This window comes from Marmota marmota, unplaced genomic scaffold (genome assembly GCF_001458135.2).
Source record: "Marmota marmota marmota unplaced genomic scaffold, marMar, whole genome shotgun sequence".
NCBI classification, from domain to species: Eukaryota; Metazoa; Chordata; class Mammalia; order Rodentia; family Sciuridae; genus Marmota; species Marmota marmota.
The window spans coordinates 14,840,841-14,865,752 of record NW_026000082.1 but is presented as its reverse complement, the minus strand read 5'-3'; the positions used below and the strand labels follow the sequence as shown (position 1 = coordinate 14,865,752).

The 24,912-nt window shown below is 32.7% G+C and overlaps 1 protein-coding gene across 1 annotated transcript in view; it reads right to left on the bottom strand.

Annotated features, from left to right (window-relative positions):
- Nucleotides 1-24,912, bottom strand: part of Faf1 (Fas associated factor 1) — a 375,874-nt gene that overhangs the window by 166,676 nt on the left and 184,286 nt on the right. Inside the window, exon 8 of the mRNA XM_015485020.2 lies at nt 4,357-4,443. Coding sequence (XP_015340506.1) covers nt 4,357-4,443 — 87 coding nt within the window. The remainder of the gene's footprint in view (nt 1-4,356; nt 4,444-24,912) is intronic.

Here is a 24,912-nt window from a genome sequence, read left to right as displayed (position 1 = left end):
TTTGCTCAAAAGGGGTGGATGTATTTCCACATTTTACTGTATTTTTATTTAATAAAATGGCCACCGTAATGGTTTTCTTCATTAGTGATATAACATTCTCAAAGTGAAAATATTTTGTTATTAAATTATTTAATTTTAATTTCAAAAATTTTTAGGTATAGATGGACACAATACCTTTATCTTATTTTTATGTTTATATGGTGCTGAGGATGGAACTTAGTGCCTAATACATGCTAGCAAGTACTCTAACACTAAGCCACAGCCCCAGCCCTTAATAAGTCATTATATATTTAATAAGTGATTCCTAACACATGCCCGAAGAACTCTAATTTTAAAATTTGTAATGTTTCAAATTCTGAGTTAATATCCCTTAGCCAATAACAGAATATTGGAAAACCATTAATACTCTCAAAGGGAAACAAAAAGGCACAGAATAAAAAAGAATTAAAACTGAAGGCTGGTTATGGGGGTACACTCCTGAAATCCCAATTGTTCATTAGGCTCAAGCAGGGGGACTAAAATCCAAATCCAGTCTCATCAACTTCTCAAGACCCTATCTCAGAATAAAAAATAAAAAGAATTAGGTATAGCTCAGAGGTAAAGTGCTCCCAGGTTTAATTCCTGGTATGGCAAAAACAAGCAAACAAAGGAAAGATTTTTTTTTTCCTCCTTTGTATAAGCATTATTAAATCCTGTAACTTAAAAAACTACATATATTCTAATAGAATTATAATAAAATGTTTAGACATAATTCACAGTGTTAAAATTATTTATATTCTCTGGAAGCCAAGAGCATCCCTCCTTAAAGTATAAAATAAGGTTTTGCCTTCTGCCAACTCCTTGTTCTCACAGCTGAACTGTCACAGCATGAAAACATTCCCCTACTGGTAAAGCTTTAGATACCTATTTCCCTGATGAAATAGTGCAAAAGGAAGTGAAAGAGTTGTTGACAATTCATACAGTATCTTATACTCCATTACTCTACAACTATAAGAAAAGAAATATTTTAACTCTGAAGGGAGATGAGCAACAATGTTCTAAATGATTGGTGACTTCACAGAGTAGCCAGAAAATGTCAAGACTCAAGTATAACAGGTTCATAAGAGACTTAAGATTATACAAGAATCTAATTTTAAGAAGTCTATTTTTTTGTTCTGTTTCCTAAGTTAAAGGTTAATGAGAAGTATAATAAAGAAAACATTTTCTGTTACCTCAAAATATTTCTCATGCAGTATAAGAACATAAATGAATAAGTATTTTAATTTACTTCTTCATTATCTTTTTAAAAAATATTCACTGAAGTATAGTTTAACATTTATTCATTTTCATTTAAATGTCCAATTTAATGACTTTTAGTAAATTTAAAGGTGTGCAATCTTTTCCACAATCTAATTTTAGAACATTTCCATCACCCCAAATCTATTAACTTCTTGATCTCTATTTCCATAAATTCACGGAAGCCACTGTAAAGCTACTGTATATTCAGAGCCACACAAATTTCTGCAACTAAGAAGAAAAAGTGCAAACCAACTCTAATTTTAATGACCTTTATAACCAATCCTCTACTCTGGCACCAGAAAGCAAATGTTCAGGTGCTTGCACTGAAAGTTAAACCATTCTAAGTATTAAGTTATGGCACACTGTCTTGGAAAGAAATTAATTATATTTTTGTTGGTAACACATTTCAGGCTGTTTACACAGCTGACATTTCTCAGCTGTACCCAAATCATGCCCTAAGCTGTGAGGACTATCTTGTTTTGTAGCAGATGCCTCCACTTGAAGTGATTTCAGTAAGTATAAAAACACCACTTCCTGCAACAATATAGATTACAATCATCAGCCTTACAAGTTTTTATGGTCTTAAAGAAAGATTTAATGACAATTATTTGGCTATGATATCCTTAGAAGTCTAAAGCCATTTTTTGCTTAAACTGAAGCACTGGAGCAAGCAGATCTGCTGTGGCAACCAGTTAAAAGCAGCCTAGCCCTAAACAGCTTTGTTGTATCAAATCATGTAGCTCAAGGCCACATTCTGCCAATGTGGCAACATTTGCTCTGAAGAAGTGGGCAGCGCCACTTCACAGGTTCTGGGACAAGGTGCAAATATGAATAACAAGACAAAAAGAATCAAGCCTCTTAATGGGGATTCCAAACTCTTGTACTTATTGTGATTTAGATGCAGCACTAGGTAGCATTACATTCTTGGATATTGTGGATACTGTTAGTTTCACCTGCTTTCCATATTGTCCTATAGCAGTAAAATTGCATTACAATCATTTGGTAAAAATTTAAATGTTATAAAAATCATTACACATAGGTCTCATAAAAGACTGTGTCAACTGAATTTAATGATTTAGCACTGAAAATGTGTAAAGACACTTTGTTATAGAAGAATTGTTCATATTTCATTGAATTTTCCTCTTGAACTTACACCTGATGAGCCTATTTCAGTCTGGTTTCTACAAGTATGCAACACAAGACATTTTTGCTTAAACTCAAGCACTGAAGTTAATGAATCTGTTCTGAAGCCAGTGTAGTCTCCCATTTCTAGACTTTCTTTTATTACTTTATGCAATAAGGTAATAAGCCTTATTACATATGGTTTATTATAACCTTGCTCTTAAACCAGATATTTATTTTTGCTTTAAAACTTTTATCATGGAAACCTTTAAATAATATATAAACTTAATACATCCATTGCTCAGATTCAATAATGATCAATAGATACCTAATTTGTATTGCCTTTATTCTTACTCAAATCTCAGACATCATTTCATTATTTAAACAGTCAATTCTTGCCTGTGGTCCTTTTTGCGTTATCTTAATATTAATTACAATATTAACTCTCAGATACAGTGCCTACTATGAGCCAGGTAGTGAAAATATATTATCACTAATCATTATAACAATGTTGCAAAAGAGTGAGGTAAGTGAAGCTCATAGAATTTTAGTGAAATGCTCAGAATTTATTAATTATTTTCTTCTGTTAATGTTATTATTTATTGTAACAGGTTTTTAGACAATACAACCAACATTTCTAGTTTCCTCATGTCTCCTTAGTAAACAGTAGGCTGACAATTATGAATAATAAAACTTTTTGTTTTTATAAACACGTCATAAATTTTCTACCAAATTTCCCAACCTAACAAAGAAAACAAAACAACTATAGCCACTATTCTTAGTAATGGTGAACCAGCCAATAAGTCTAATGATATAATATTAATGTTAAAATGAGTTTTTCAGAAATAAATGTAATTGTGTATACCTAAAACATTTTTTTTCATGGAATCATTCATTTAAAAAATTTTTCTTTTTTGCTCTTTTCTGTTTTTTTTTTTTTTTTTAAGTTTTTGTTAATTCACAAAGTACTTTCCAAGGCACAGACCCAAGCAGCATCTACATTAACCAACTCTTAAAATTTTTCTATCTTGTACCAAGAATTTTTTTATATTAAAATGTATGATGGTGGTGCAAGAAAGGGAGAAATAGTTAGTACCCAGACAGAAATATAATATATAGTAGAAAATATAAAAAGGTAATTTAATTCTTAGTCAAGAATAATTGACTACTTATTATTACAAGAGGTTGACATAGTCCTGATTTCTTTTTAGCCTTATTTTAAAAATTAGATTTAACTTAGAATTCCTGAAACATTCTAAATTTTACTTTTATTTAATGAGCATCTTTTGAATATAGATATTGTATGGGCAAAGTGCCCAAAACCTCAGTTAACTTCCTTAGATAATATTCTCTTGGACAAGGATAATTATAGGAAATGAGACAGAAGTAGGAAAGGTTTCAAAATTTATAGTAGAAAATCACTAGAAATAAATATAACAGGTAAAAATGATAGACTAAAGTTTTTTATGAAACTGAAACTTATAGAACTGTTTAAGGCTAAAGGGCTATGAGATATCAAATTTAATCATTTTTTAGAGCACCAGTATAATCTGGGAAATGTAGTCTTAATATTAAATATAATGATTAGGATGATTTTGAAGTATCTGTAATTAAGGAAAATTCTTTTGAACATTTCACTATATATATATATATTTATGTATGTTCTTCTGAAGAAAATATATTCTATATGAAGAAAAAATTTAAGTCAAATCAAGCAGCATCAAACTCCTGATACTGACATTCAAACATTTCCAATGGAATGTTGATGTGTTTGGCTTATAGTATTTGTTCTGCAAGTGAGCTTAAATTATTACAACTGCTTTTATTTTCACATTATTTGACTTTCTCAGGTGAATATCTGAAGCATTTGATTCTGCATGTTAGCAAGACCAATTATGACTGAAAGTGGCAAAAAAAGGGAAAAGATACAAAATTGAGAACTTGTCTGTTACTTACTGAGTCATCTGTGGCAGAGGGTGGCCAGCCCTCCCATAACTGATGTCGAACGGGTATACTTGTAAGGTCATACACATTTCTCTTTACCTATTAAAAAAAAGGGGGGGGGCACAATTATGATAGGGGTTCCACATGACTTATGGTAGTTTCAGTCTATTTATATGAAAGACAAGGCATTTCAACATTTCTTTTAGATTCAGAATAAGAATTTGAAACTAAGAAAAAACATTGTAAAAAATAAAACAAAACCAAATCTATAAGCAGAATTTTGGTGAAGGCTATATGAAATTTTTAAAATTTTTAAAAGTTCTAGAAACACCATTCCTCCTTGATTATATACTCCTCATTGACTTCAAGTTTCTTTTTAATCAAGAAACTTCAAGGACACATTTCATTTAGTACAGACTACAATTATTAATGTTTATAATTCTTTTAAGGTTTAAAGTGTGTAATTTTTTCAAATATATTTCAAGTTTCCAAATGGGAGAGAGAAACAAAGCATTGTTTGTTTGTTTGTTTTTGGGTTGGGGATGGTGAGAGATTGAAGTTGTCCTTTTTTATATACATATAAGATTCAAAGATTAAAAACTTAATAAAGCAGTATAGGTTATTTATTTCCAATGATATCAAATTAAAAACTATTTCAACACAATATTTACTAACACCAGAGCTATCCATTAGTATAATATTTATAAACTTTCTAGAAAGAATATACAGTAGAAGCTATTAATGATTTTTAAATCTGTTTTTCCCAGCAGCAACATTATACCTTTCATTTTTAAAGGAGAGGAACTGATAAGATAGGGTGTTGGAAGGTTAAACTTTATCCAGTAATCCAGTAATTAAAAAGCATCATATCTTTGGCTTTTTTTTCTCTAAATAGCATACAGAAATTCTATTTTTTATTTGCAATTAAATTAACCAATTATAACAATGGAGAAACTAAAACTATCCACTTTAATGAACTCTAGGTTATTTAGAGCACAATTACTCTGACAAAATGTTGCACATAAGATGTTCTGTAATAAGATTTCAATATAGTTGTTCATACTTCAACAAACAGCATTCATTCATGTTTTTGAAATGCAGAAACCTGAAGTATCATATTGTCCAATTATAGCATTTTGTTATCACATTACTCTTTATTATACTATCATAAACACATCTAAGTTACCCTTCCAGTGAAATAGGGAGATATGTTCACAAGAGAAAGGAAAAACAAAACATGGAACTCAATCTATTTTTATCACTATGGTACACCTGTGGAAAAAAGGACTTAGTAAATGAGATCTGAGGAGCTTGGGACATGTCTTGATCCCCACTCAATTCAAACAAATAGCTTTTCTTCATAGTTCTTAGCAATGGTCAGTCTACCATGCATTATTTTGTTTACACTAAGTCACATCGAGTTTGGAAATTTTCATCAGTCATTATCAACCCAACAATTTCACCAAATGTAACTGGCCTATCCCTCTCACCATTTTCACTAGTTAAGACTATTCTGTTATGGATAAACATTAGTGCTCTTAAAAGAAAAAGGTGTTCCACAAATCCAAAGAATTTTATTTTTGAAGAGGGAAAATTCAGAAGAGGGAGTATGGGTTTTCTCTGGCCTTTAAGGCAAAATTTCTTTCCTTAAAAGTTATTTTTAGATTGTCTAAAGACATCAAAATTCATCAGTTATTTGTGGAAAAGGCAGAAAAAATATTTACATCTGTTGGAAAGGTGGCAAGGCTACCCTAGTATTAGAAAGTATAGACTACTGTGAATACATAAACAAATAACTGTGGCATGAAATTCTTTAAATTCTACCTTAATTCCAAAATACAACACTATGGTATTATGAAATAAACAGTATTTTCTTCTTTCATTAACTCATCTGTAACTGCACTGAATTGAATAACATTCCTTCACTATTCTAAGCCTGAAAAGCATGTTCTGGCTATAGTATTATGTTGGTATAAAGCACAATGCCAGACTGATGTGCTGAACAAAAGTGATCAAAGTTAGAGTAATGTTAGCCATTGCACAAGTATTTGGCTTCATTGTTCTCCCTAGAATGACATCTGTTAAGCAACTTGTCATAGAATAAACTGGTTAACGCAGACAGAACTTGGCTGAGAGAGTACCATGTAAAGCATATTAGGCTAATGTTTGATTGTTCCAATGGAAAGGCTAAATTCACAGACTACTCTAAGATTAAGCCAAAAGAATCCTGTGTTAAACCATAACCACCAAACAACAATTTAAGTAAAAACAAACTTGTTTTTCAAAAATAATTCCATGTTTATCAACAATAAGAAGATTTTACCACTGTATGGAAGAAGCACAAGTGATGACAAAAATGCCAAATGCATGGTGATTTTAGTAATAGAGATAAAAACTGTTATTTTTACCAATGGTTATATTTAATTAAAATTTTAAGTCATAATCCTGCAGGAAAGGGAAAAATCCAAAATGTACACAATGATAAAGTATAAAAGATTTCTTTAAAAAATTAGAATTTTGGGAAACCTGAATAAAAAAATACAACTGTGTATAAAATTACACAAATGAATTTAAAGTCATCATGAAGCCAACAAAAGAGTTTACTCAACTCTCTCAGAGAAGGAGAATGGAGAGAGAAGGAGAGGGATAGAGACATGGGAAGAAAGATGGGGGAGGGACACAAAGAGATGAGAAGAGACAGAGGGAAAAAGAGAAAGTGAGGGGAGGAAAGTGACTGATCTGAGACTTCAGAGCACTTGAGAGGGGTGGAAAGAAAACACACACACACACACAAACACGCCGGGTTGCTGTGACTGGCATGCCCAGCTGCCATTATTGTACTGCTTCTGATGGAGTTTCATCTTTAGAGACTGTTAAATTCCAGTTAAGGACAAGTGGCACTTCACTGGGTAACATTTCCTAAGGGCCTTTTTGTCTTACACATTTTCTTTGATCAGCATTGGCTCAAGACCATACCCAACCATCATAATCTTCTCAATTCTTGTTTTGCATTAAGCTCTAAATCTATGAGATTTCAGGCTGCTAAACCATGCAAATGTTTCAATTAGTTCTGGAGGAATTTAATAAATGCTTTGATTACCAGCTGAACATTAAAATTACATTACAAATTATACTGTGTTGGATCAGGAGTTCTAGATTGATAACAGATTTTCCATAGTTTATTTAGACTTTTTGAAAGGGATAATTTAATGTTTTTCTTATTGCTTCAGATAAGAAAACTGTGATTGAAATATAAATCAGATTAATTTGAAATAGTACAGAATTAATATGGAACTGATTTGTTTATCAGACTTTCATTGTTAATATCTATTTATATACCATAATTAATATTAAAAAACTAAGCCATGATCTCTATTTCAAATTTTACATTTTCTCAATCTATACAAATTTCAATGCTAAACTTAGCACTGAAAAAGATTATTTTATTATGACCTATTCAATATAAAATTATAAAAGAATTTGCATAACATTCATTTCCTACAAATTCTTCCTTTTATTCACTTAAACTTTTAATCAGTTGTACTTTTTAGTTAAATGCCATCAGAATTTCTTAAAATATTTGGTAAAGGCTAAATGTTAAGGCTCAGACTAGACTCAAATTAGTTGTTCATAGGTTTTCAAATTGGAAAATATAAAGCTTAGTAATAATGAAGTCATTCCTTGTGAGCTAATGTTAGTCAAACATTTAGTGTGTAAGGTATGAAGACACGAAGGTATGAAGACATGAATGGTGTGAATATACTTTGTATACAACCAGAGATATAAAAAAATGTGCTCTAGATGTGTAATATGAATTGTAATGTATTCTGCTATCGTATATAACAAATTAGAATAGAAAATAAAATTTGAAAAAATATCAAAAAAATTTTAGAAAGCATTTCAGGGAATTTCAAATGTCATTCAGGTATTATTCAAGGGAAAGCTGATTCTAATAGGGAAAAAAAAAAAAGCCACAGAGTTTGATATGTTGTGGCATAAAGAGAAGCAGAGAACTAGATTTCTAATCCTAATTCTGCACAGCTATTACTATGGGCAAACTGGTGGAGTCATTTCTGAGATTTAGTTTCCTCAATCATAGAAGATATTAAAACATGATCACTTCTGATTTTCAAAGCTCTAAAATTCCATGATTTCATGAGAATGTTGGAGCTAATCCTAAATGCAGAAATAGAACAGTTAAATATATGCAAGACAAAAAAAAGGTAATGAGGGAAATTAATATAATCATCAAAGCAAGAAAATGGAAGAATAACAGATTTAATAAATATAATACATCAAAAAGAAAAACTGCAAATAATTTCAGGTGAGAAACAAAGACAAAATAAGCATTTTTTGATGGATTTTCTTTGGATAAAGAAAAATCTTAGTCTTTTCTTTTATTTTCCCTTTTTTAAAAAACCTTATTAGTTTTTTCCCTTATAAAATCTCACTTCAAAATAAAACCTGGTACATTGGTTTCCCAAACAATTATTCCCTCAATCAAATGTTAATCACTGAGGTTATGGTTTTCCCAGAATTACTACTACTTAAGAGTTAGTTTTAAAGCTTTATTAACTTAAAGATTTTTGAAATCTGGCTGAGGATTCTTCACATATCAAACATTTTAACGTAACAAAAATAAAACAAAATATTTAATTGCCAAGGGCTTAGAATAGCCATCAATTAGCTTTCCAGTTTCTAGATTTTCTAAATTAAGATACTATGGCACATTAGAGGCTTTTCAAAATGTAATCCTGAAACTACAGACATCCATCTCATTCTTACAAGAAAGAGGCCTCTGGTCATATTAGAACCTGAGCTTATCCAAAGTTTAAATATATCAAACTGTGAGTTCCAAGTATTTCACACTATCAAATAATACTCTGGTTAAGAATGTGCTATTAACAACTGCATGGAACAAACAAGTATTTGTATGTTTAAATCAAAATAAGGCATACAGACTAGGCTTAGTTCCAGTTTCTTAGCAATCATTGGTACTCTGAAAGGCTTATATGGTTAGAAACCAATCATTTCTGATTCAGAGTGGGTTTTTGAAAACATACTTCATATCTCATGCTTCCCCCTCCCTTTCTTTCAAAACACATTATACACACATTGCAGTTGCACATGGATTTGTTTTATTAAGATGCAAGTTAAACCCTTCTAGAAATCTTTCCTGAACAAAAAAGCACTTGAAACCGGATGGTGCAAGGGGAATGAGAAGGTGGCATCAGTAATCAAATGTTAATTAGCAAGCTTTTTTTTTTTCTTCCCCCAGGGCTGGCCTGTGTTGGAGAATTCAAATCAGAAATCAATGCTCCAAGTGTTTAACTATTACTTCTTCTCATTAACTATTTAAAAGACTGAGCAATTCTCTCTTCATAAAAACAGTAACTCAAGACATTTCTTTTTCTCAAATACCATCTTTCTAGAAAACAATGAAGATATTGTTTCAAGAAAACGATAAAAATGAAGTTGCTTTCAATCAGGCTTTGAAATGACTATATTCTGTACCTTTAAAACATCTTTTGGTTCTAAATGAATTCTTCATTTCAATAACTGTAAGTTAGTTCTGCTTTGGATCATACTTTAAAAATTGATTTCAATTCTCATCCACTTATAAAGAAACTAGATGGTTAGCATTTAAAGAAATTACTGTGGTAATGACAAAGTGAGTCAAATACAAAATCTAGTTTAAATGAATATAATTGTAAATATATTCTGACCATCCTGAAAAAACTACCAAGAATAACATTTTCAATAGAAACATGGCTATAGTCCCAATTTCCTATATTAAAAGTCTGGTGTGGGCAAAAAACGTTGAAAATTACAAAGTTATATTTAAAGTGACTAAACTATTAGTCATGGATTTTTTAAAACAAACTAATATCTGTAGTGAAAGGTTATATCTGTAGTGAAAGGTTAAGTATGGATCTTAAAGATAAAAGATGACTGCTAATCTGCCAAGAAAATGTTTAGTATATAAAAACAGCCAAGTATATTTCACAAACTACAAGGAGGTACATTTTAAGAGTTTTCTGGGTAGCAGGATTTAGAAAAATTGTAAAGTTGCAGATACTGAAATAATAAATGAAAAAATATGGGTCAGTGATTTTTTTGTAACAGTGGTTTTCAAAGTGAGGTAGATGGAATAGCAACTAGAAGCTGTGAGAAATGCACATTCCTGAGCCCTGTAGTAAACCTGGCATGCTGGACATTCTGGTCCAGCAAGCTGAACTGTAACCAGCTCTCAGGGTGATTCCTAGCAATCTGAAGTTTAAGAAGCACTGCTTTCAAGTCAGGCCCAGTGGTATGCACCTTTAAAGCCACTTACTTAGGAGGATGAGGCAGGAGGATCCTAAATTCAAAGCCAGCATCAGCAATTTAGGGAGGCCCTAAGAAACTTGGTGAGACCCTGTCTCAAAATAAAAAAAATTTAAAAGGGATGGGGATACAACTCAGCAGTTAAGTATCCCCAGGTTCAACCCAGGGTACCATAAACAAATAAATAAAATGAATAAGAAGCACTGATTTCAGATGTACAAATTATGTATACAGGCTCTTCCAGATAGTCATGCCTCTTTAATTAGCTAATCCTAAACAGTTTTGAACTCTGTCTGAGGTGGCCAGTTCGTCTGAAAATAAATATGATTAATGATTTGTCACAGAAATTGTAAAAATGGTATAATTTTGTATGGATAAATAATCTTATTAGACTCAGAAATTAAGGTGAGAAATCACTATCTCTTTGCTTCAGATTTCATAGCTTTTAGTCTAAATTTCTACTGATTGAAAACCTGCACTAAGCTTCAGTTTTTCTGCCTAAGGCTTAAGTGTGATTGCTTTCTGGCTATGAAATACACTTGTACATTACATTAAAACTGAAAATCAAATGGTCATAATAAATAAACTTGGAAGACACCTGAACATAACACCTGAATTGAAGAAATGTTCCTAAATACCAGATAATTATGTTTGAGCCATATCAAAGACTATAAGCAGATTTCTTTATTTATTCATTCATTTTTATCTCTCATAGGACAACTGAAGTACGACTCAAAAGTTTACTCTCATGTAAATTAGTCAAGACCTTGTCCTTGCTGGGCATGGTGGCACACACCAGTAATCCTAGAAACTCTGAAGGCCGAGGCAGGAGGATCACAAGTTCAAAAGCCAGCCTAAGCAATTTAGTGAGGACCTATGCAACTTAGTGAAATCCTGTCTCTAAATTAATTAATTAATTTTTAAAAATGGGCTGGAGATGTGGCTCAGTGGTTAAGTGTCCCTGGGTTTAATCTCTGGTACAAAAACAACAACAACAACAACAAAAAAAAACTTGTCTTTGATGGCAATATTTCTGCTCTGCATTTTATGGAAACAGTGAGAGAACTTTTTTTTCCATTTGACAGCCTAATAAATACGGTAGAAGCAAATGGTTCTTACTGTCTGCAGTAAATAAAACAGCAGTCATTCAGTAAAGGCTCTTAAAATTTCCCCAGTTAAAAGAAAGTAAAAGCAAATAAATTATTTTATAATTCCTCCAGGAAGGGAAAAAATATTAAACCCACAGTGAAACACAAATAACTGCAACAATCATAAACAGTTTAAACAATTCTAGTTTAATTAACACTCATTTTGTAAAGTTCAATTTTATATATGACTTTAAAAATTGGTCACATAGGGGCCCTGTGGTAGAGCATTTGCTTAGCATGTACAAGGTCCTGTGTTCAATCTTCAGCAACTAAAAAAAAAAAAAAAAAAAAAGATTAGTAATATAAACCATGAAATACTTGCATATCAGAAATGTTTTAAGGGCTAGGGTTGTGGCTCAGAGGTAGAGCATGTGCCTGGCATGCGAGAGGCACTGGGTTTGATCCTCAGCACCACATAAAGTAAAATAAAGACATTGTGTCCACCTATAACTAAAAAATAAATACTTAAAAAAAGAAATGTTTTAAGTCTGAATTGTTGTATGTAAAAATCTGATATAATGTCAGAAGCAACATACAATTAATTTAAGACATACTCATACATGAAACCAAATATTTAGCTCCAAAAGCATTTATTGCAATCTTGTTTATCACCACACACAAAAAATTGGCAGAATCTAATATCCAATATGAGGATAGTTAAATAAATAAATACCATGCAGCCATTAACACAATGCTATTAAGCCAGGGTCAGTAAACTATATCCCAGAGGCCAAAATCAGTGTGTTGTTTTTGTCAGTAAAGTTACACTAGAACACAGTCACCTCCTTTTGTTTACATACTATCTTCAATTACTTCTACACTACCAGGAGAGCAGAGTTAAATAGATACAACAGACTACATAGTTTGAAAATCCTAAAATATTTACTGTCCAGTCTTTTACCAAAGCGGGGATGGGGGAACCAAACCCACCATTTCCTAACCCCTAATGTAGAAGAATATATAATAACATTAAAAGTTGTTACATGAGGCTGGACACAGTGATATACACCTGTAACACCAGTTACTCAGGAGGCTAAGACAGGAGGATCCCAAACTCATGTCCAGCCTGGGCAACTTACTGAGATCCTGCCTCAAAATTGAATAAAAAGGGCTGGGGATGTAGCTCAGTTTCATGGTGCTTGTCTAACATGGGTAAGGCCCTGGGTTCACTCCCCAGTAACACTCGCCCCTGACACACACACACAAAGTGGTCACATAGTATTAAAGAAAAACTAGGAGATAGGGATGTAGCTCAGAGGTAGAGTACTTGCCTAGCATGTGCAAGGCACTAGATTCAATTCCCAACACCATAAAGGAAAAAAAAAAAAAGAAAAAGAAAGAAAAGAAAAAGAGGAAGATTCATTTTAGATTTCTGTATATCTACTCTTTCTAAATTTCTCTTGTGTAGTAGTAGGAAAAATTTTTAATTGGTTTTTATTCAAAGTAAAGCAATGCATTTGAATCAGAACCAACCAGGTTTTTATTTCGGCTGGGCCACTAATTATCTGAGTGATACTGAATAAAAGAAAAGCAAAGGGGAAGGAAAGACAAAGGCAAAATTGAACTTGTATTAAACATCTTGCATATGATATATGCATATGATATATGTTAATGTTATTATCCTCAAAATAACCTTTTACATGTATTATTATTTTCATTTTGCAAATACAGAAACTGAGGCTCAGAAACAATAAACAATTTGTTCAAGGTTACTCCAGTTAGTGCTGAGACCAAGATGTAATTTAGTTCTATGGAATTCTAAAGTCTAGGTTCTTTCATAACTATGACATATCTTTTCTTAGCCTGAATTTTCTATACTATGAAATAAAAGGTTGTAATAAATTATCTTTAAAAGTATTTTTCACATGACATTTGTAACATGTAAGTTTTTTGAGGGGGAGGTGGTTACTAGGGAATTGAACCCAGAGATGCTTTATTACTGAACTATACCATAGGCTTGCTTTTTTTGTTTGTTTTTTTTTAAGATAGGGTCTTATCAAGGTGCTCAGAGACTCGCTAAGTTGCTAAGGTTGGCCTTAACATTTAAGAATTTCCTGAGAACATTTATACTTTGAATGGTGAACATTAAATGGTAAAAAGTGAGAGTGACCAACTACCCATCAAGCCTCCATCATGATTACAAGTTAACCTTTTCACAACTGTTGTACTGCAACAGGCAATGAAGAGCAGTTACAGGCTGTCAACTTTGTACTTTTAAAATGCTATTAGGAAGGACAACTGCCAGAGCAAATAGAAACTTATTATTGTTCAACAATTAAATGCTGCCTTCACAGTAAGAGGGCAGTTCCTGGTGTCACATACAACTGGGAGAAAAATGGCAAGATAAAAAATTTTCAAGGAAAATAGATCAAGATAAAAGGAGAACCATATATTAAAATAGTAAACTTTATCATGTGAGAGTTAGCAAAGGCTCTACCTTTAATAAACTTTTGGCCAATGCCTTCTGAATCTCCCTCAGTCCTTACTAATATAAGGGTTTTGGACATTCACACTAGGGGCCTGCTTTTACTTGGCTAATGTGCACTAAATCAATTATGCCCTATCTTGTTATTCCAGTTTTCCCTCTGTCAAAAGTTGGGCACTCTTGCCAATTCCTTTTCTATGCTTTTGATTTGGACAAGAGAAACTCATCAGAAACAATTAGTTTTGTTTCATTTGTAATGTCTCTAAATTCTAAAATAAAAATGCATCTATGAGAAATAAGACAGGGGACAATACCATTAACACAATCTGCCAATTTATTTTTGTAAAATTGCATTTACTTTTTGATTTTAATTTCAAGTGAGTTAAAATCAAGGAGTTAAAACATACATTTGTGTATGTGTACGCATACACAGACAATTAAGCTACTTTCCTAAATGCCATTCATTTTGTTAATGCCTAAGTCAGAATGATAACAAAAATTTTAAGCATTCTTAATCCATTTTTTTCTAATTTTTTTTCTTAAAGAGAATCACTTGTATAGCAAACTTTAAAATTTTTTAAATGCTGATGATTTAATATTTTTGATAAAAAACCACCTTCATATTTTGATAAAGACTACATATCCTTTCTTACTCTGATAGTACAATGATGCTCAGACATAATGTTTATGTTTGCTTTGCTGCTTTCTGTTGTCCATCCAGGTCTTTGCTTTCTCTGAGATGTGAAAAAAGTGGTGGGAAACCATCAGCAATGGAACCTCAGTCTATAATCAGGTCTCTCATAATTTTATCTTTTCTTGTTAACAAAAAAATGCAAAAAACAAAGACAACAAAGGGACTTAGTGTTGAGGTCTGCCATGAATACTAAAGTGGCCTGGGGGTGTGGCTCATCAAGTGAAAATAAACCATTCAAGTCATCCACATCAAGAAGAAAGTTTGGGAACAACTAGGCCAGTGTTTGCATTTGGGGCCCTGGAGTCAGGAGAGTTACATTTCCCTTCACTCTGCATAACTGGGGCACCAGAGACAACCTACATAACCTCTTTTTTAGGAAATGTAAAGTAAGTTTCTCCAAGGACTAGCCCTAAGAGATATTTAAAATTGTATTTGATAAGATTTTAAAATTCTAACTTGACACTTTTCAAGATCAGCTTTCAGAATTCCTCAGAGAAATGTGGGTGAGAGGGCAGAGAGGATATCCTAAGAAAAGTACTTACTATGCCAACAGAAAAGTTACAGTAAGAGACTAAGCACCAAAATTATACACCTAGTTAACTTCAGGCAAATGAGATAGAGTTGGAAACTGGGTCCAAATGACAATTTAATCAAATCTTATCAAGTGAATGGACACTGAATTAATGTCTAATAGTGTACACCAAACCCTAAGAAATGATGCCATCAATGTTCAGAAGCTCCATACAGCTGGCTTTAATTAAGGTAGTTAAATTCCAACTCATGGATTTCACTGTTAAGACTGGCACTGTAATGTAGATATAGCTTATTTTGAAAGAAAATACCAGGAATACCTTAGCATTTCCACTTAATGTATTATTAAGTTCAGGGGAAAAAAATTGACCACACAATTCATTAAATAAGTAGGCACTCTAAATAAACTGCCTGAAGTCTCCTGTTTAAAAAATTACTTCTATTTATTCATTAACAAAGCTATTCCTTAGCTCATCCCTGCCATAACCTGGCTCTATTCAAAACCATATGGGAAAGGACATTAAAAAACCTCCACAAACCATGGACTTCTGGTATTAGTGCTACACACAGCATACCCCTATTCATTATTCTACCTCCCTTGTTTAATCTATCATTAAGATTCAGTGACCCTACACTAAATTTAAAGCAGATCCTTCCTTCCTCCCATGCCTAAATTCACATACTTTTCTAGTTGGGGATGCCCTCAAGTATTAACAACTCTACGGGGTTTCTCTAATCTCAGCTCTGAACTATGTCATGCTATAGAACCAAGAAATTGCTGTTTTACATCTCTAACTATGGAAGTTTCCATAAAAAAAGACCGTATAATTTACTTAATAAGATAAAGGAGGAAAAATCATGACTTAAAAAGTATTTTTTCACTGTAAATGATGTACGAGGCATTTACAGACACTGTCATATTGTCTCTACAAGCATTACTTCAACTATATTCATCAAAGCACTTAAGAGTTTTAAATAATGGTAAAGTTATCAGATGTTGACTATCTTAATGAATAGAAAAGCAAAGGAAAAAAAAGTGTTGATTTAACTATACTATTGACCATTTGGGGGAAATAAAGAGTTTAAGAAGTTAGCAAAAGTTGGTATTTTAAAAACACACTAACATCCATTTTCAATTATAAATTTAAAAAAACTAGTGACAATATGGCAAAATGAAGGGTAGGGAAATGTGTATATCATAGTCTACCAGAGGTAACAGAACTTTCTGTGATGCTAAGAATGTTCTTTACTTCTGCTGTCCAAAGAGGTGGTTACTAATCCTATGTGGCTGCTAAGCACTTGAAATGCAGATCATCTGACTGAGGAATAGAACTTTTTAAAATTTTTCGTTAATTTAAACTTAAGTTACCACTCATGCTAGGAGCTATCCTATAAGATATTAAGATTACTTAAGAAAGTAGAGCTTTGGGCTGGGGATGTGGCTCAAGCGATAGCGCGCTCTCCTGGCATGCACGGGCGCTGGGTTCAATCCTCAGCACCACATAAAAATAAAATAAAAATGTTGTGTCCACCAAAAAACTAAAAAAAAAAAAATATAAAAAACTCTCTCTCTCTCTAAAAAAAAAAAAAAAGTAGAGCTTATTGAGCAATATAAAAACATACCATTGCTAAAATTACACACTGATGCCCTTTCACCTCATTCCAATTTCTTTATACTTCTTGAAACATAAAGGTAAAAATATTGTAGCTAAATTGTTTTTCACACATATACTTGTTATTTTGAATAACATAATTTTGTCCTTGAGAAGTATCAGTAGGAACTTCTGTGTCTCCTTCAGTATCTCACAACTGAGGCAACAGAGATAGAATATATGTTAATGAAAATTTGGAAGGGGGGACAACAACAACAACAAACTCTCAGAGCAATAACAGGGTATATTCTAATCATTAAATAGTTGAGAGTGAAAATTTTTTTTAAGTTTTACTTATTTAACTGCCACACTGTATAACCTAGGGTCTTCAATAATAATTCAGTAATTCAGTCACAAATAATTATCTAAGAATGATTACCATAAGTAAGATGTGACTATAATAGGTAATGTTCATTATATTCCTCTCAGTTTTTTAAAGAGTGATGATTAAAAATTAATTTCTTTTGGCAGGGGGAGGCAGCAAGGTCAAGATCCTTGAAGCATTCATCTAGTAGATACTGAAATCACGACCGATCTCAAATTCAATCCTTTATTGAATTCAGTAAGTACTTAACATTAATCATATTTAAGTGTCTACAATATAGCAATGATCATGCTGGTAGACAGATGCTTTGAGAACAAATTCCTACATTCCATTAAGAAATTTAGGAGAAAAATATGTAAATAGATGTTTACAATACAAATACATGTCATAGATTTTTTTAGGGATAGTATGGGAGATTGAACTCAGGGTCTCACACATGCTAGGCAAGTGCTCTACCACTGAGCTACACTCTCGTTCCTTTTTTATTTTTATTATGAGGCAGGCTATCCCTTAATGACCCAGGCTGGCCTCAACTTGTAATCCTCCTGTCTCAGCCTCCTGGGGAGCAACATTACAGCTGTGTGTCACCGTGCCCAGCATTATAGGATTTCTTAAAAAGGTAAATAAAATGACTGAATAAATGGAGAAGACATGTTAAGAATTAAATACGGAATAAAATTATGTCATTTGCTGGTGGATGGAACTGGAGAACATTATGCTAAATGAAATAAGCCAGACTCAGAAAATAAAGGGTCAAATGTTTTCTCATATGAAGAAATGAGAGAGAGGAAGGGAATAAAAAGGAGGATTTCACACACAAAAAAAAGGAGGAGGAGGAGGAAGAGGAGGAGAATGGAAGGGGATCAAAAAGGAAGGAAGAGGGTAAAGGGAAGCAATGGGGAATGAAATCTACCAAATTATGCTCTGTCCATGTATGAATATACCACAATGAATCCGACTTACATGCATATAATTATAATGTACTAATCAAAAATAATAATAATAGAAGGGAGATCAGTAGAGTAGAGCAAGCAGATCAGGTAAAGGGAGGGAGGTATTAGAGGACAAAGTGTATGCCTTCACGGAGGATATACTCCTTCTTTACTAAGTGTACAGTAGTAAGGGTGAACAAGGGATGAAGGAAACAGAAAAGAAATAAGTACATAAACAAAATTCATGAGTGAGATAAATGCTATGAAAAATAACAATTCCTGCCAGTTGTTCTCTAAGTTAGATGAACTGAAACCTGAGAAGGTACAAGTCCCAGAAGAAATGTTCTAGGAAGAAAAAAACATGAAATGCAAAGGTTCTGCCAGGTGCTTTACATCCATGTATATATTCTCTAATACTTTCCGTGTAGCTTTTATTCTTTTCTTTACAGGATAAATTGAAGATCCACTCTCCAAATAAGTAGCAAAAGCAGGATCCAAAAGGAAATACATTGAACTCTGAGACATATTTTCTTTTTAACTGAACCATGATACCTCCCTAAAAACTAAAACTAAATTGAAATGCTTGGGAGGTTTTTTTTTTTTTTCTTTCTATTTATTGTCCTCCCCTATCCCCAAACCTAGCCCCAAACATACTCCCTGCCAAACAAATGTTACTCACACTGTTCACTTGCTCTTCCTTCGTAGATCTAGAACATGCTTCAGTTCAAATAGACTAAATAATCATAAATTCAAAATTATCATCAGGTACATAATAATAAAAGTTTATTATAATGATAGCTAACTCAAAGGGAGATTATGATCAAAGATATTTTGTCTTCAAACACAGTTGGGTGTTGTTTGTATGTTTTTGTTCCAGTGAATAGATATTGTCATGCATTCTAAAATAAATGGAGAGAGCATTTGATCATGTTTTATTTTTGTCATGTTTCACTATATTACGCCAGTGAATAAACATGCCCATCCTTGAAAGTTGTGGCAGCCTGGCAATCACATCCAATTAAAAAAAAAAAAGTCAGTTATTTCAGAGCATCATTTTCTGACACTCCTATCTATATTATCACTCATTCTTCATGATGTATATTGAAACAGAAAAATGATGGTGGTAATAGATATTGCTAATGCAGAGCTACACAGAGCTTGACCTCTATCATCTTGTACATTTTAAGATAGAAACCTTGCAAACTTTCTATACTTGCGTATATTTATGGTTCATTCTTTCATCCATTCAACATCTATTGTGCAATTTCTGAATTCTAGACTCTTAAGGTTACTAGAACATCAATCTCAAATACAAATGTCTAAAGAAGCCAGACAAGTAACACAAATGAGGGAAACATGATAAGCAAATGGCATCTGGTCTTAGTTTTGAGGAAACACTCTTGGGCTGCTAGGGAATATGGCAAATTGAAGAGTATGCTGTATCCAAGAAGGCAGATGCTACTCAAATTGGTTGAACATTGCTATGGAAAACCTGGGGTTCTGCATCACCAGAATTTTCTTATTCTCTGAGAAAAATCGGTAGTGAGGAATCTTGTTTTTCAGTTTTGTTTTTATTTAAATGTGAAACTTTCTAGCTTTGAAATTTTGGCAACCAAATTTAAAACTAGTTGGCAAAATAGTGGGTCTCAAACTGGTGGCAAAACAGTCTTATAATTACCAGTTTGCAACCACTGGAGAGAAACAAAGACAGATAAAACCATAATATTTTTGTCTTACAGGAACTCACAAGCCTCAAAAGGTTATGCCCAGAAACAATTCTTTTTACTACAATGTGATAGTGTTGATATAAATATAAGTGAGGCAATAGGAGGGAAAAGAAAAGAAGCAATTATAATAGCTGTAGCTACCATTTATTGAGTGTCAGGGCATTGAACTAGGTGCTTTGCATATTTCATATTCATAATAATCATTCCTCTTATTAGGCAGTATAAAACTGCTGGACTTGAACTCCATTCTGACTTCAAAAATCTATTGTTTTTCCTACCTTATCTCACATTTGAAAATGAAACTAATTCCTTTTTCACTTAATTCATTTCACATAAAAAGTTATTCTTTTCAATTTAATAATCACCCTGGAAGACCTACGAAACAATATTCGAGATGTGAGTTTTAGACGTTGATCCTTGAGCTACATTATATCGTTGCTTTATAAAGTTCTACTAAAAATGCTGAGATTCTAGGGGGTTAAATAGTTATAAGCACTCAATTATGAAATAATATTTATCGATTCAACTATTTATTTAGCAGATGATTTAAATTGCACTGAGTATGACCAGACACTTTACAAATTATTTCCATGCCATCTGAGGCACAGAGAGTATATATTCAAGGTACTGAAAATAGTATTCTGATCCAGGCATTCTGGCTCAAGAGTCACACTTTTAACCACTATGTTATGCTACCTCTACATTTTATACCTATGATGACATATATGAAAAAAAAGACAATAAAATATACACCACAAAATATACTTGATCTAACTTCACATAGCATTAAACTTCACTTAGCATCCAACACCATCCCAAAACAACAAATGCCAAATGTTTTCCCATTATAAGGATGATGATTCCTGATGGGGTTTGGGGAGCATTGGAGGATTAGATTAACACTAGATAGGGCAAAGGGGTGAGAGGAGAAGGGAGGTAGAATGAGATGGACATCATCACCCCAAGTACGTGTATGAAAATACGAATGGTGTACCTCTACTTTGTGTACAACCAGAGATATGAAAAATTGTGCTGTATATGTGTAATATGAATTGTAATGCATTCTGCTGTCATAAATAATAAATTAGAATAAATTAAAAATATATACTTGATCTATAGTACCATTAACAATATTAATCAGGGTCTTCAGTGTTGTGACAGTTCAACCATCTCTATATGCATACTAATCACTTTCTAATTAAATTAATACTAGAGTTACTTGGTTCAGAAACTATATCATTGAGATAGAATAATAAACAAAAATGATTAATTTTACTAGTAATAGAAAATGCAGAGTAAAATGATATGCCATTTTCACCTTTCAAATAGGCAAAAACTAAAAGTATTTACGTAAATCTGTTGTTGATACACATACACACACATACACACACACCCCACCTAGTGTATACTCATACATTTTAAAGGTGCCTGTTCACATACTGCTGGTAGGTGAACAAGTAGACGAAGCTTTTTTGAGGGGCAGTTTGACAATATCAAAATAAAATCAACATACCCATTGACCCAGCCATTCAATTTCTAAGTACTTATCCTAAGGATATCTATACAATTCATAAAGAGGAACCATCATGAGTTATCTTTTAGATTTCTGAGTTCCTGAATCATTTACAATGAAAATCTTATTCATCTACTTCTAGAACAATTTAAAAAGCTAAATAACATTGTGATAGAAATTTTGTTCTTATAATTTTCAACTTCAGTCTGAATGTATGGGATAATTTTTTTCATTTTTGTTTGCAATACTAAATTTAGAACAATATGAATTGTGAAGCAAATCTGGCCAAATGTGTAAAGTACAAAGGGAAAATACTAATTGAATTTTTTGGATAGTTTGAGAGTATCTGATATAGCCACTGTCCATTAATTAACATCAAGTCCTTTACCTGCTCCAGCCAGCTTTTGTCCTACACCCCACTTTCCCCCCACCCCTGCCTCCAAACGGTACTATAATTCAAAATCCAAAAACTACATTCCTGTTTTTCATAAGTCCAAACAGCATTAGCACCACAGAGAAGTATATTCAAGGGACTGGGTAAACAGACAACTGTATGTTACTGAGAAGCTACAATGTCATTTTTATTAAGTTCATGGGTCAGACAATGTCAAGCATATTGAGAGTCATGTTCATTAGTAGCATATTAGTCAGTTCATTAGTGCATATTATTGAAAGGCAGCTACTACAGGGAATCCCTTTTTCCTCCAGTCTGCACATTTCATAAAACTCACCATTTTTATGAGTAAAACTCAAATAGAAAGGTGAGAACTAGACAATCTGATAAAGTAAAATTGGTTGCTTTTTTAAAAATACACTGTCTGGGCCAGGGTTGTAGCTCAGTGGTAGAGCATTTGCGTAGCATGTGTGAGGCACTGGGTTTGATCCCTGGCACCACATAAAAATAAACAAATAAAATAAAGGTATTGTGTCCATCTACAACTAAAAAAAAAATACATTGTCCTATGCCAGATCCTTTATTTATCAATATGAAAATCAATTCACAGTACTTTGTTTTATAACAAAATTACTGATTCAAAGAAAGCTCCAATTTTTAAAGGGTGCAGTTATTACACTTTAACGTCTACTTCATTTTTTCCTTGCATTATTCATCAACTAACCATTCATGCTTTCTACATTAACACATATCTCAGTAATCCTATTAAATAAATGGAATTATTTTCACTTTATAAATGAGAAAAATGACTCCTAAGTGCCTAATGAAGCGTCTGCTTCTCCAAGCAGAAATTTAACAGGAAAAGGTACTGTTTTGCAAACAATCCTTGTGCCTAGTCTTCTTCATTTCAATTAAGGGTACCACCATTCACTAAGTTACTCAAAACAAAAATTTAATACTCATCTTTCATTTTCCTGTAATGTCACCATTCACATATTTCCATCCATAACTAAAACATGCCTGCTATCATTTCTCAGCTGGAATATTACAATAGTACCTCACTGTTCTCTGTGCTCCTCATTTTTGCCTTCTATAATCCATCCCATAGAGCAGCAAAAGTAGTATTTTTAAAAGTATACTAGGATGCTAGAATTTCTCAACTTAAAACCTCTAAAAGCATCCCACTGCACTTAGAATGATCTCACCTTCCATCTCTCAAAATTAATAACATCATTATCTCCTTACCCACCACAGTTATTTGTTTAAAGATAAATATGTGATCCATATTGAGTCTGTTAAATCAGCAGCAGAATTTTTTCTAAAACTATGAGAAAGGCAAATTTCAATGAAGTTACAATATCAGCAGAATAGAAATACCAGAGCTTTATGCAGAAACTACTGGATCACCAGTTGAGAATATACTGACTGAGAAAAACATAGTTCAAAGGGAAGCAGACCCAAGACATGGACACAGCAGCTTATGCTTGTGTATGAATATCACTTGGATTTACTAGTTAGTCAAATATTAAAAACTTTCTTTAAAAAACCTTTCTGTAGGGCTGGGGTTGTGGCTCAGCGGTAGAGCGCTCGCCTAGCATATGCGAGGCACTGGGTTCCATCCCCAGCACCACATAAAAATAAATAAATAAAGGTATTGTGTCCAACTATAACTAAAAAAGAAAAACTAAAAAATCTCTCTATATACCAACACTCCACTAGGTAGACCATGACATGGCTTAAAGATTCAAGAATCCTTCTTTCTGGGTATTTCAGAAAAATGTTTTCTAAATACATCTTCATGCTGGTTCTATGCTTTAATCTCTTGTTCACACAGAAAATACTCGTTTTTAAAGGCCCAGCTCAAATATTGCCTGCTGAGGACTTTCTCAAACCTGTAGGTAAAGCTAATCTCTGTCTGAATCATTTTCCATTAGACTTTTATAAGCAACAGTCATTAAATTACCTTTAATGTTTGAGTTGATCTCAAACATTAGTAGGGATACCATAAATATTTGTTGATACATATATGTTTATATTTCTTTTATATAGGCAGACCTTTATGCAAATGCACTTTAAAATATTACATTATTAAGTACCAAAACAAAGTCATAATAAGCCAAGCTTATCCTCTATGGAAAGGATGAGAGAAAGCCTTATGAAGATGGCAACTCTTGAGCATTAGACATTTTAGATATGAACATGGAAGGTAAAAGCAATTGGAGCAGAAGTGAGGGTGAGCAAAGAAAAGTAACAAGAAGCTGCAGGGGCATGTGTCCCAAGAATGCAGAGCAGCTTTGAGTGTTTGAAACTTCTGGTGAACAATGAATGTAAAAGGTGAAGTTGTTTGCTTTTAGCTCTTAACAATACTCAGACATGAAGAGAGTAACTGTTATTATTTTGCAGATGTTTGTGTTACAAAACTAAGCATTAAGTAGTGCTGAAATGGACCTTAACTTCTACAGAATACTGTACTAAATCTATTAAGTTACAGACAAATAAAATGCAGCCATACTTCTCCATAAACTTCAATAACAAGGAAGTGAAGGACTGATAATAATTCTAACACAATCCTAAAATAATACATCCTAAAATAATAATGTTATTAAAAACATGCATTGGGTAAGTTATATTTTAGGCACTATGTTAAAAGCAATAATTGCAATAATACATTGAACCTTCATAATAAATCCTGAGAAACATCACCATTTTAAAGATGAGGACATTGAAGCATGGATAGGCTAAGTAACTTTCCAAGGTCAGATAGTAAGTAGGGGGTTGATATAATGCAAAGTGCTATATCAGTATATGAGAAGAAGACGAATAAGTTTTACTAAAAGGTTCCTAGAGGCAGTAATCTTGGTTATGCCAGACAATGAGATACAGTCTTAACTTCATAAAGTCTA